Source organism: Sciurus vulgaris (assembly GCF_902686455.1).
Source record: "Sciurus vulgaris genome assembly, chromosome: 4".
NCBI lineage: Eukaryota > Metazoa > Chordata > Mammalia > Rodentia > Sciuridae > Sciurus > Sciurus vulgaris.
The window spans coordinates 169,890,737-169,904,525 of record NC_136464.1 but is presented as its reverse complement, the minus strand read 5'-3'; the positions used below and the strand labels follow the sequence as shown (position 1 = coordinate 169,904,525).

General features: G+C 35.6%; 1 protein-coding gene across 1 annotated transcript in view; it reads right to left on the bottom strand.

The window, feature by feature from the left end:
- Positions 1-299: 299 nt before the first annotated feature.
- GPC5 (glypican 5) overlaps positions 300-13,789 on the bottom strand; it is a 1,401,099-nt gene continuing 1,387,609 nt past the window's right edge. Inside the window, exon 8 of the mRNA XM_079138993.1 lies at positions 300-2,164. Within this exon, the coding sequence (XP_078995119.1) occupies positions 2,007-2,164 (158 nt within the window). The 3' untranslated portion in view covers positions 300-2,006. The remainder of the gene's footprint in view (positions 2,165-13,789) is intronic.

The following is a 13,789-nucleotide window of genomic DNA, read 5'->3' as shown; positions in this document are numbered from 1 at the left end:
GCCTCAGGCCCTTAAAAGAAATTCTGAAAACCTCCCAGAACTTTGAGCTCTGGCAGCATTTTCCTGACACGTTTAGCCTCCAGAGTGCATCGCTGGTAGACAACACCTATTTGAGTATGTCAAATTTAGTTGATAAAAAATACTCAGTAATTCTATTGACTTTATTACTACCCTGCTTTTATTCATTCCTTGCCATATCTAAAATTACCTTCAACCAAATAATTTTATCCAGATGCATCTTAGACAGCTAAACTATACACTTCATTTTTTTTTTTTTTTGCCTTTAAATTATATTCTCTTAATTTTGGGGTCAGAAATTTTGCTATAGCAAACCAACCAACACTGACTGGGACTGGAATGTGGCAAATGAGTGACTTAGCAATACCCTTCCCTAAGACTCGTTTACAGAAAGAGCTGAGGTTGAAGTAAAGATTTAAAAAAATAAGTTTGTAATTAAGTTTGTACTTTGTAGAGTGTGATGAGTGAGTGTACATGTGTTATATACTGAGTGGGTCAAGGAATAAATGTCACAGGATGGGACAGACACTAAGGAAAATGACCCGGAATTCAGCAGGTGGAACAACGTTCCCATGTGTGAGGCATGCTTGAGCAAAGAATTCTGAATGGGCAGCTCCACAATACTGCCATTTAAATTCATGGTCAGGTCAGTTGGTTGATTGAGAACCTGAGAGATAAGGTCCCATCAAATGATGTTTCTTATTTGGAGAAATTGACTTTCCTTCACCAGTGTTTGCTGCCCCGTGACTTCTCTTCTTCTCTTTGTCGTATGTCATTTCAAGTTGATTTTTTTTTTAACTTTAAAAGTTCAGCATGTCTCTTTTCTATTCTGTGACTGCGTATTAATTATATTTTCTAGCTATCGACTGGATGTGAAACTTCTTAATAAAAGCTGACTTTTATTAAGTCTTCTTCCTGAGGTGCTGACTTCCATGTGTCCCATCAGTGTCCGCTGAGGCACCTTATCACAACAGGGAAATTAAGGACGGTGGATTAGCTCTGCTAATCTGCACTTAGGAGAAGTGTTAAAGCATTGCATGCCACATCTTCTGTGCCACTACCTGTCTGTATTCATCGGCCCCTTGGGAATGCATAGGTACCAACTGCTTGTTCAACATCAGTCTTTAAAAAGAAGTAGCAAATCATATTTTGAAAATGAGAGACTATCATTTTTGCCCGGAGAAAATGAACAATATTCTCTAAGTTTTGATCAAATAATTAGTAGCTTTATTGGAGATAGTCCTAGAGCATGAGTGTGCTTTGCAACATATCTAAATCCATCAGGCTAAGAGAGAGGAGGGGACGGGGCCACAACATCAAAGATGCATTTCGAATATAATGGGATACAAGTCAGGTGCTAGGAAAATACTCAGCTTTAAGATTTTTCAGTGGCTAAGTTACAGTGGATAAAATTTATCAAACTTTGTTGTTGAAACAATGTGAAATCTCCTTAGTAATCTACTCTATAACTTAAAGACTTTTACTAGTTTCCTTCTTTAGCTTGCAAAAATGGAAGAATCTCTTGACAATGCATGCATAATACTTGCCATTGTGTGTTTGATTGACTTAATGTGATTCTATTTCCAGAGCTTTAAGAAACACATAGTATTGTGTCTGGCAAATACACCTTCAAAGGAAAATATTTTTTAATTTAGAAAAGAAAGGATTTTGAATTGAGAAGAACAAAATTATAGACACACTAAATCCTTATTCGAAGTCATTTCTGAACTTTTCACATTTTCAGATGTAACCTTTCAGAATTTAAGAAGGTTTAAGTTAGATTCAAGGAAGGCGCGTTTTAAGAGTCTACCATTTAAACATTGTTGTTTAGGTAATCGTGAATATCCCAACTTGGCTTGTATGAAGTTAGTTTGACAGACCTTGTCATAAATATAACTGTTACATTGAAAAGATCTTCTATTCCAGGCAAATGGAGAGAAGGGAGAAATCAAGACCCCAGTAAGAGATATCAAGGCAGAAGCGTTCTGTTACCACAGCCCTGGAAGTAGTATCAGCACACCCAGCAGAAGGAACGTCATAGGCTGGGTCCCTGCTGCACCTCCTGCTCCAGTGGAGTCCAGGGTACTGCTGCCGCCTGTGTGATGGATTCGCTTTACGTCGGTGAAGTTCATACCATCCGGCATCCCTGCAGAAGCAAAGAAGAAAGCACAGACTGACGCATGACTCCTCGCCTCGAGAGTCTGGAGCAGCTTTTAAACTCAGAGTGCAGGCACCATGGCTTTGTAGTGGCGCCCTCGGGGTATTGGTCTAACTCCAAAAGACAAATGTGTTGGGGGGATCCTGCCCTATTGCACCAGGTGGGAATCCCAGAAATACCGCGAGAGCAAAACCTAAAATTTTCTTGCTTTGTAAAGCTTTCAGGACATTTCTCTATATCACTTATTAGTTAGAAGACAAACTAGTAGTAGTAGTAGTAGGAATAGTGAAGACAATAATAAATATCTTGAGGTATAGCATCATTGCTTGTCCCAGAGATGCACTGCCTGTAGGTAACTGAAAAATTTTCTTATGAAAATAAAACCAGGTAAGAGGAGATAATTGAATAGGAATTTTTTTAAATGTAGAATTTCTATAGACCGTATTTATTTAGAATCAATAGGGTCTACTAGACCCTACTAGAATAATTGGACATAGGCTCTTTTGTAAATTTATTTTTATTTTTCATTAACAAATTATAGTTGTATATGTTTGTGGAGTACAAAGTGATGATATGATTTATCAATACAATGTGGAATAATTAAATCAAGCTAATTAATATATCCATGCTCCTTTTTTGCAGTGAGAACATGTGAAATTTACTTTTGTAGCAATTTTGAAATATACATTATTATTCATTATAGTTCCCATTCTGTGCAATAGTTTCTAAAAAATTATTCTTCCTAAATGAAACTTCATTCCTTTTGACCAGCATCTCCCTGTTCTTCTCTACCTGAAGCCCCTGGCAATCACCTTTCTATACTTTTATGAGTTTGACTGTTTTAGATTTCACTCATGAGAGAGATCAGGCATAGAATCTTTATTGGAAATATATTAAAGAAAAATAACAAAAAATGGTGAATTTATCCCTTATGTGCACACAGATGCAAAGATGGGGGCACAGACATCTGTCAGTAGATCAAGGAATTTGTCAATAGGTAAATTGGAGACTGAAGTTAGGGATCAGTGTTGGATTAAAAAAAGAAAGTCAGGCATCAGTCAAGATCGAGTCACATCCGCATCATTACTTCTGTGTGGTTTGAAACATGACAAGCTAAGGAAGAGACCAGCTCCTAAATTATTTGGGATGAAGTAATTGTCTTTTTAAAGAAGTTTCTATTAGTATATTTAGGGGATTATTGATCTATCTGTTAGTTAGTGTCACTGGTGTGACTCTGAATTATCTCAATGGCATGTAACAATCTGTCCCAATGAACAGATTTAAATTCAGTGCTACTACAGCCACAAATATTGACATCATAATTACAGTGAAGTTAAAAAAAAAGCTTCATTTAAGAAAAAGTCAATATTTATGTAATTAGGTCAATACACAATTCAGAAATAAAGCTCCGCTTCATTCAGGGATGAGCGAGTTAAAACCAAGCCAAGCTCTACTGCAGTGACTATTGATTTCACAGCTGGAGTTCTTGCATTATTATTCATTGTTTGGGTACTTGTTTTGCCCTTCTGTGTCATTAGGTAAGATGAATAAACTAGGGATTCTTTTTTTTTTTTTTTTTAATAGGGACTGGAGTGGAATGTGAATATTTTAGTCATGGTTTTATACCTCTTGTTAAGCTAGAGCTTAACATGGAGATATGAGGACTCTAGGCAATTAAAAATACCTTGTTTTTTTCCAAGATAACTACATAAATTTAAGGGATTTACTTTTCTTTTTTAAGCATTGTGAATTGGTATCTGGATGGAATTCATGAATAACTTTTTAAACATCTTCTAAAGCTGTGAACCAGGCACTGAGTCCAGGTCAGGGGGTTGCCATGGTAAACAGAAATGGTCAAGCAGAGAGACAGTCTCTAGCCTGGGAGTCACGTGATCTCAGGAGAGCTAGACTGCCTTCAACCAGAGGCCACTTGAACACCCAAGGCAGAGATGTTTGTAGTAAGTGTAACAGTCCTAGTGGATTATTACCCTTGTGTAAGAAGCATGTGGAAAGAATTCAAGATCTCATTAAGAACCTGGCCGTTAGGGTTGCAGTAACGGATCAAGTCACAACCGGTCTTGACGTCTGTGCAGAAATGTTAATGTGCTGGAAAGGCCAGGCCCATTATTATTTGATACAATGATTGTTTTCTTAAAGAAATTTAATTAACTAAACTAAAAAATTATACCAAACCTAGCCAAAGACTCACAGAGAAAAATTAGTTTGGGAATTTATTACACTCATAGATTAAACAGAAACAAAGTGATTTTTTAATAATCTTTTCTGTGCATAATTGCAACACAAAAAAGATGCCAAAAATTCGTGTTTTTGCCCATGGAAGCTTATAGTCCAGTGGGGAAAAGATAGACAGTTGTGTTATTAAAAAAATAAATGTAATATTAACAGTTGGGTACATGCCCTATGGTTCTATGAAGTCTCTGGAAGGAATGTAACCTGGTTATAACGTGAAGCCTCTGCGGAGGAGGAGGAGTGCATTGATTCTTTGGTAATATTTGCTGCGTACTTGCTCTGGCACCAGGTACCGTTCGGAGTACTTCACAAATAACAGCTAGTTTAATTTTTACAATAATCTCATGCAGCAGGCACTGATTTTGTTCCTGTTTGTATAGAAGAGGAAACCAGCCCTGGGAGGTTAGGCACTGTGCTGGCAGCAGAGGCAGGACATCCAACCCAGAAGCGTCTACCTGGTGTGTGAAGATCACCTGCTGCACCAACTCCGAGCGCCAACAAATCAATATTTAAGTCGTGAACAAAGATGATCAATCATGTTACTTGTAAAGTGCATTAGGAGATTCTCTTCTCTACTTCCTTGACATTTGGGATGGCTGCTTATGTGCCAATTTTGCATATTAAGCAACTGGAAGCACTCAAAGATAGAATAGAGGAGGGCACTTAGAGACAATCCCAGCTTCTTGTCACAAGTACACCTGCTTTGTTCCTTGAAGCAGAGGAGTGCCCCCCCCACAACATATCTCTATTCCACCTTCTTAAGGATTATAAATTCTCTTCATTTCACTAAGCAAAGAAGACTATCTTTAAAGATAATTTGTTTTCTCTATTTTTAATAAAATTGCCTGGGCTGGAATTTGTCGCCAATTTGCTCACTCATTCACCAAATCTACTTACTGCTGGGTGTGTCAGGTTCTATGCCAGAAACTGAATGCATAGTAAGCCCATATGCAATTTCTTCACACTTAGATGAGTTAAAAAAAATCACTACAAAAAATACCAAGTGTCTTTTCCTCCATTCCACTGGGGAAAGAATAGGGCAGATATGAAGGTCGGGAGCAACTATAGAATAGTATTTGAATTCAACATTTAGTTTATTCTGAAGTCAGAATAATTTGTTTCTAGAAGTGATCTGTTTTCAAGGTAGTTACAGTCATTGCACTTTAAAATATGTCTGTTCCATGGTATGCTTTTAATAAATGCTGCTGAATAGATCATTGAATAAACACTGTCACTCACAACAGCCCATTCTAAGAATTAGGACAGGTGCAGATGTACTAACTTACTCAAGGTAACACGGCTGTGCTCAAACTCAATTGGGTGCCACCCAACCATGGTTCCCACCAGCTCCAGAACCATGCTCTTTGGTCACTACGTCTCCAAAGCTTGGAACTCACAAATTCTGTCCTTGCTGCAATCTGGTAGATGACTTTGGCCATGAACTTTAAGATGAAAGTATTTTAACAACCATACAATGAGCGCATTTTCAGTGTGAGAGGAGAGTGAGTCAAAACATCTTGCTAGCTAGAAAATTAAATTAATACTTGAAAAACAAGCTAAATGCTATGGGAATCCCACAGCATTCCCTAAAGTAAGTGTTTGCAGAACCCAAACCTTAAATATAAATCATGAAAAAGTGAACAAAATGTATACATTAATATTTCTTGCTTTTTGGAAGTGGGGAAAAACTGGTAGGTATTTTAGGCAAAATCTGTAAAGATTTCATAAAGAAGAGAACATCTGTATAACCCAAAACTCAATAAGAAAAGTAAGGGGACAAACTGCAAAGTGGAGAGTATATTGCATGTTTATCACAGGAAGGAATAACATCTTTAACATAGAGTTCTTACAATCCAGGTGAAACCCACACATGATCCCATAGAGCAATAGTGACAGAAAATATGGCTAATTACAACAAAAATGAACTTTAAGAAAAATTATTGTTATTGGATGCAAATAAGTACAATTGTAAACACAGTGAGATAGCAATTATCTATTGCCCCATTGGCAGAAGCAGGACAGAGCGGGGAATAAAACCAGTGTTGGCAAGAAAAGCCCTTCTTCAGGGAAATTTGCCAAAATACATCAAAGGTGTTTAAAATGTATGTTTACCTAGACACAATAATTCTGTTTTTATGAAGCAATTCTGTGGGAATAATTAAGAAAATGTGCACATATTTATTCACAAAATGTTAAGCAGTGAATTGTTAGTAAAAAAAAGTATAGGCCATTAATTGTCTATTAGTAAGGAATTGGGTTAAGAATATTAGATGCATCCATTTATTTCAAAATAACATCCAGCAGTAGATACTTATTGATATAGAAAAATGTATTTTGGTAGAATTTATAGATACACTTTCAAGATCTTTAAGGTTCTTTTAACTCTAATTGGCTATGGCTATGTTTGTTTGAGAGTAGAGACTCCCTCATTAATTTTTATATTGACCTAGTAAGCTTTTAGTAATAATTGGGTGAATGAATAAATTAGGAGCTTAATCCAGGGCAGAGAATTGTAAAATTATAAAAACATGTTTCTCCTACTCATTTTCTTTTAACGTAAAGAGAAAAATTACACTACAGAAACTCAGAATGTGAAATGAAAGATTTGAATTATATATGAACTTAGACTTTTACACCTAATAAGAAGAGTGGTGATATAATGGCAAAGATCCCTTATGAGGAATTGACAAGTATTTTTTGAATATAGGTGCTTGTGGATATACAATCATATCCTAATCCAGTGGAATTAATCTACTAAGATTCCATATCCTGGAAGTATGATTAGAGAAGTCTACCCATTAATTTGGGTCATTTGAAACCAGGATATACCCTGAAAAAATTCTGAGTTATTTTTCATTTATCCATGGGTTCTTCTGTGTAATCCTAAAATCAAAACAGAACGACTGTATGGTTATAGCAGCAATGTCTCTGGTAACCCTGTAACCTCTTGGACATTCATCACTAAAGGTTATCTTTGTGATTCTGTATTTTACATTGAGAAAGTCTGATTAACCATTGAAGCTGTCCCCATAGTAGCCTCTTTAAATTTTTGGTGGGACAGTTCTTTTGGTTCCTTTTAAAATTTTATTGCAATCATTAGCCTTCCTTTAAAAAAAATTATTAGTGCATTGCAGTTGGGTTCATTTTGACACAACCATATATGCATGGAGTAGAGTTTGCTCCATTTCAGTCCCCAATACTTCCTCTTTCCCCTCTTTCCCTCCTCTACACCTTATCCCTCTTTCCCTTCCTCCATTTCACTGATCTTCCTTCTATTTATTTATAGTCTTTTAAATTGGTGTTTCACAGACACACATAAAGGTGAAACTCACCAAGGCATATCCACACATGTACATAGCATAATTTGGTTGATTTCATTAGCTTTCCTGTTACCGACAAACTATGTAAGAGTAATGGAGTAATCCCAATTGCTAGTAAGTTGAACAATGAATTATACATATTTGACTATAAATCAAGCTTACTTTCAAATAGTATGCTTTATTGTGATATCAATAGTGATATTATGGCTCTAGTACCATAGAGAATCATTATCATGTATTTGTTATGTATCAAATAATTTTTTGGTGACTCTCCCATAATTAATGATAGACTTTTTTGTCTCAGGATAGAACTTGACATGGAGAGAATATTGTTAAGATCTGGCACCAGTTCCTGATGCTGTATTTTATGCCATAATGATTATCCAGTTCTTTTTTTCCTAAGTTTGCTGTATTTTTTTTTGAAGACTATAAAAAAAGAGCCAGACACATCCAATTTGAAAGTATCATATTATTCTAAGCATTTTTATAATACTACTATTGTTGGATATTTTAGAAAAATTTTTTAAAAAATTTCTTCTAGAACTAATTTTCAAAGAGAAATTGTAAATGGTCATTTTTTGCATAGTTGGTAATTAAAGTATTAAAGTACATCTATTAATTATACTACAGTCCTCAGTCATATACTTAGTTATAAGAATTTATAGGCAGTCTGTAATAATTTTTACTATTTCTGAGAATTTTTTTAAAGTAAAAGGTTGATAAAATACTGTTAGTTTGTTCTGTTGGAGCAGAGGATTCAACACTTGACACCGCTCTGTTGAAAAATCATCCTCCCTCTTGGGGGCTTATAGGCATGGCATGTCTCCATGTACAGTTGCTTTTAATACTAATAATCAATATATCCTTAGATTCAGATTATAGAGAACACTAGGGAGATTTCATGGTGCTGGGACACAAAATAACATACAATAAAGTTTAATATTAATACTTAGATGAAATTATAAATAAGCAATTATGATTTGCTCAAATTTGTAAGGAACCTGTGATTTAGTATACAAATTCTCTAAAAGTTATATATAAGTATGTGAGAGTATTCCTCTGAGCTTTGATGTGGTGTTTGGTCTTCATTGCTTTCTTAGTGTTTATGATTAAGTTTAAGGATATTTTCCCCACTTAATAAATAAATAGGTTAATCATAAGTACAATTTATATTCTTCCTATGTCTAGTTAGAGTTTTAGTCCATCATTGAGTACATGAAGTAGAATAAATATTAACTATAAGCTGAAAAAAATACTGTTAGTTTTATTTATGAAATTAGAAAAAGTTTGTTGTATTTTTGTTTACATTGATGATAGTACAGATTTTAAACTATTGTAAATTAAAATAGTAAAAAAAAATTGACATCTAGTCACATGGTAATGATAAATACAAATATAAAATTTTTAAAGTGACCAGGGAAAAGACAGATCCCTTTATAAGAGGAAAACAGTAGATTAATTTTAAAAAGCAATAACAGAAGCTAAAATAAGTAGATTAATTTACTCTAAATTCAAAAGAATATAAATGTCAACATTGAATTCTATATAGATTAAACTATGTGGAAGAAATGAGGGTATTTTCAACAAAGAGTCAGTGTTTTAACCCCTAGCAATCAATTCTAAAATAATTACTAAAGAAGACACTTAAAAATGCAAGAAACTGAGCTTGGAATGAAAGAGTTGGATGAAAGCTTTGATGAGATCAGAGTAATCAACAAACATCAAAGTAACTTTGTGAGCACTGGTTGAAAAAACCATGATTAAGTCTGGGGTTAATACGACGTGATCACGACACTTGAAAATAATTGTTAAAAAATTTTAACTGATTTGTATGGTTTGGAAAGAAGTGAGAAATCTTAATTAAACTTTTAAGTTTTGTCCAGACAAGTATGTATTTTAATGAATGTTAAAAGTTCAAGGCTAAACACTTAAAAATGTATTATGGAATACATACATTACTAATCCATGGAGAAACATAGGATTAATAAAATATAACAGGAGTCAAAAAGGAACAAAGAAACAAAACCTGGTAACAAAAGGCACAAAGATCAGATATTAAAGCTGTAAGCAAATAATTTAGTAATCTCTGAATGAAATGTGTTCAATTAAAATAGGAAGTGATTTGGTTTGGATTTTTTAAAAAAAAATCTAGCAGCACACCCAAATGCATAAAGGATAGGAAGTCTGGAAAAATATACTTCAGGGAAATAATAAGCAAGAAATGACTGATACTGTTTTATAAATAAAAGAGAGAATGGGCTTAGAGAATTAAGAAGGTAATGAAATCGCATAATAACAAGAGAAACTATTTAATGCATAGAGAGAACAATTTTGAGCCTAATGACCTTTAGCCTATTCTCAAAATAAACACCCACAGTCACTGTGGAGATTTTACCACCACTGTCTCAGCAACAGATTGCTCAAATGGATCACAATTAATGGAACTGGTTGGCTTGGTAACTAGAATCATCATCGGGGAATTCCTTTGCCCCACTGCCTTCTGGGTCACATTACTCGTATCTGCTGGCCTTCCGTGCACCTCCTGATCACTGAGGAGCAGGGCAGACTGATCTGACTGCTCATGAAGAACCCACCTGCTGTGCTCTTGGTTTCTCATCCCCATCTGGATTTGCCTGCCCACAGAGAAGACGTGCTCTTCCCAGCTCTTTACCTTGTGGTAAACGGAGGCAAACTCTGTTCCTTTTGGGGAAATCTGTACATTTTTTTAGCTATGCTTGTGACTTTATGATAAATCTTAGGTGAAACATTAGGCACCATAAGCACATAGTCTCCGTTTCAGCTTAAACTGTAAAATCAGACATTTTCATTTTTATCTGGTGACACTCGTGCATATATTTCAAGGGTTCTAACTTCAGAAGGAGGAAGGAATGCTACTTTACTATTCCTGCTCTAGATACAACTTTCACAAGTTTTATCTAGTAAACAAATATAAATAGATGGATATAGACAGACCCATGGAGAGCGTCCGTGCAGTTAAGGATAGTGGATTTAGTACACAAGCCCTCTTTTAAAGTGAACAGGAGGTGTTTGCAAAGGAGACTGCACGTTAACACTCAAAGCAAATACCAACAATTAATGAGTAATTTTCACACAAAGAACATGGACTTTTTACTACAGCACAATTAAATTGGAAGCCAAAACTAAAGGAGCATCATGCTCCCTACAGCCAATCTTATCTAAGGCCATTAAAGACCTAAATAAATGCAGAAATGTATCAAGTTCACGGATGAGAAGACTCAAGTTTAGGTAGTACCCCTTCCACTGTGTTCTGAAATTTCACGGTGATGTCTCTAGATGTGGGTCTACTAGATTTTCCATGCTCAGCCCTTTGCACCTAGAAATGCATTCCTGCCTGGGTGGGGAAATATTCTTGCATTCTCTCTTTTGTGTCTGAAATTTCCATTATTTGAATGATGAATTTCCTGAAGGTCTTCTCTGATTTTTCTTCTGGTTTCCATCATTTTCTTCTGCTTTCTGGAAGAGTTCCTAAACTTTTTTTTTAAAAGTCCTTTTATTGACATTCTCATATATTTTAACTTATTACATCTTTTTCTTTATATGAACCTCCTGTTCTTCTCAGGCCTTATAAAGATGCTATAAAGTTTTTCTTTGAAGTTTTTTCCTTACTACAGAGTCTCTGTTTTCTGCTTGTGAATATGACTTTTTCACTTGTGTCAGGTAAGTAATAATCCCTGATTCTTGGTAGTATGATAATTTTTAGAGGGGTCAGAATACCTTGTTGGATTCTGAGTGTATGAATGGAGCTCAGCACTTGTTAGACAAGTGCAATTCACTTTCGGTATTTGTTGGGGGATCCCATGGATGTCAGGATGGGCTTAGGCTGCAGAATTAACTGCCTTTTGAGACATTGTTAGTAATGACCTTGCCAGTCGCGGTGGAGGGTGGGGTGGTTCTATGTCAACATGTATGTTCCTGAACCCAAGGGCAAAAGTAGAGAGGGTGGAAAAGACAAGCAAGCCATTAAGAACTTCTACCTAGAAGGGACATATGTCACTTCCCTTCATTAGTTCTTTGGCTAAAGCTAAAGATCCAGGGGTAGGGATGTTGTCATAAATTTGTTTTGCCCAGCATTCATTCTTAGGCTTGAAATAAGTTATTTGAAACCACTTGTCCCCATCGACTTTGACCTAGTTAAAATCTCCCATGTCCCCACAGTTATTTTGCTATATAGCCTGCTTTTTCCTCCTGCAGCTGACACCCAACAAAATACATCCACAGCTATTAACCATGATAAAAGTTACAGGTCAAATCAGAGTCTTTTATCTTTTGAAGATTCCATAGAGCAAATTGGATTGGTTCCCTGCTTTCTTCAGTGCTGCAAGGAATTGGCTTTCCATGGCATCCTGTGTTAGGTACCACTTCTCCATCTGCTTTCCAGCTTCCAAATGTTGTTAGTGCTATCTCCTCTTCTACTTCCTCAGCACTCAGTAAATTTAGGTTTTTACATATTAAAAAAAATCTTATACTATGTTTTAGTGGGTTGTAGGAGGGGATAAAATTAAATGTGTCTGGTCAATCCATCATCTTGATGGCAAAGTTTCCAGAGTCCAGCCACAGAAATGCTGTCTGACTCTCTAGGTATATCTAGGCAGATTTGGAATTTATCTAGTCTGCACTGGTGCAGTTCATATTAGTGGCTGTTCTGATTGATCAGTGACCCTCCTGTAGGTGCTCATTATTTTTGATGATCATCCTTGATAAGACTATTTTCATTAAAAATATTCAGCAATGTTGCAGTTTCTCAGGAAACTTACCAGCAAATCATTCCAACTATTAACAAACTGGGCAAAAAACCCAACTGCCTTACACAACAGTGTCGAATACATATTGGAGGATTGGATGGCTTGTCTTTTGCCTCTGTACTGATTAATCCAGGGTGTGTTTGTGGTAAATCTTGTAACTCTCATCCTATGCATCAGTAAAAGGCCTACCTTCAGAGATTTGGGGATAATTAGAGAATTGGGATCTATAATGGTTTTTTAGTTAGACTTTTTATTGAATTCATAATACTTATTTTTCAGATGCTGGTTGGAAATGGACTAAATGTACACTATTTTCACTTGCTAGTGTTGTTGCAAATTACCTGCAGCAAGTAAAATGTGAACAAAGGAGACAACTTTTCTCCCAACGAAAGGTGAAAATTAACTTAAGATAAAATTTGCCTCTGTTTTACTTTATTAGGTGAAGAATTTTAAGTAGGCAAGCCTTAGAGCCTAAAAATTGTCAAAATGTCTTAGAATGTTGTGAAAGAGAGATTGTGGAACTTACTATTGTATTACATGGAAATGAATTATCTTGGTTTGCATATCCTATCTATCAGGTGTATCATACATTGATATATTTAACTTAATACTTAAATTTCTAGAAATATTTGTGTAAGTTGTTTCTTAAGCATAAATTTCTTTTTTTCCCAGGAGACATTTAACAGATGTAGGAAAACAGCCATTGCCATCAACTCCAGGAAGATTGATATTATTTCCACAAAACAGTACATATTAGGACAAGCAGTTATTAGGGTTGGGGTGGTGGTCCCTGATTGCCCTTGAGGTGTTCTCAATTGGAGGTTCCTATCAGATGGACTGTGCAGCATCATTACATATATTATTTGCTGTACTTTGTGTTGGCAAGACATTATTAAATAGCAGATGCACTTGTGAGCAGGAGAATCAAATGGATGTTGAAAATTATAGGATCACCTTCTCTGATCCATATGGAAATTTTTCCATTCTTGTTTTTCCATCTCCTGGAATAAACAACATCCATATTCATTCTTTCTCAAACCCACAATTCTTGGTTCCCCCAGTATCTAATTCCATGTGACATACGGTAATGCAATGCAAACTTGCCCACCTAATGCTAAGTTTTCTGGTGTAGACATATAACAACAGTCATATCAGTTCTTTCTGTCTCTGTCCCTATCATTCTCTACTTACAAACACAGCTGTGTTTTACCTTAGATGTGTCTGCTTTCTTCTTTTCAACATCAGCTGGCTTAAAATTT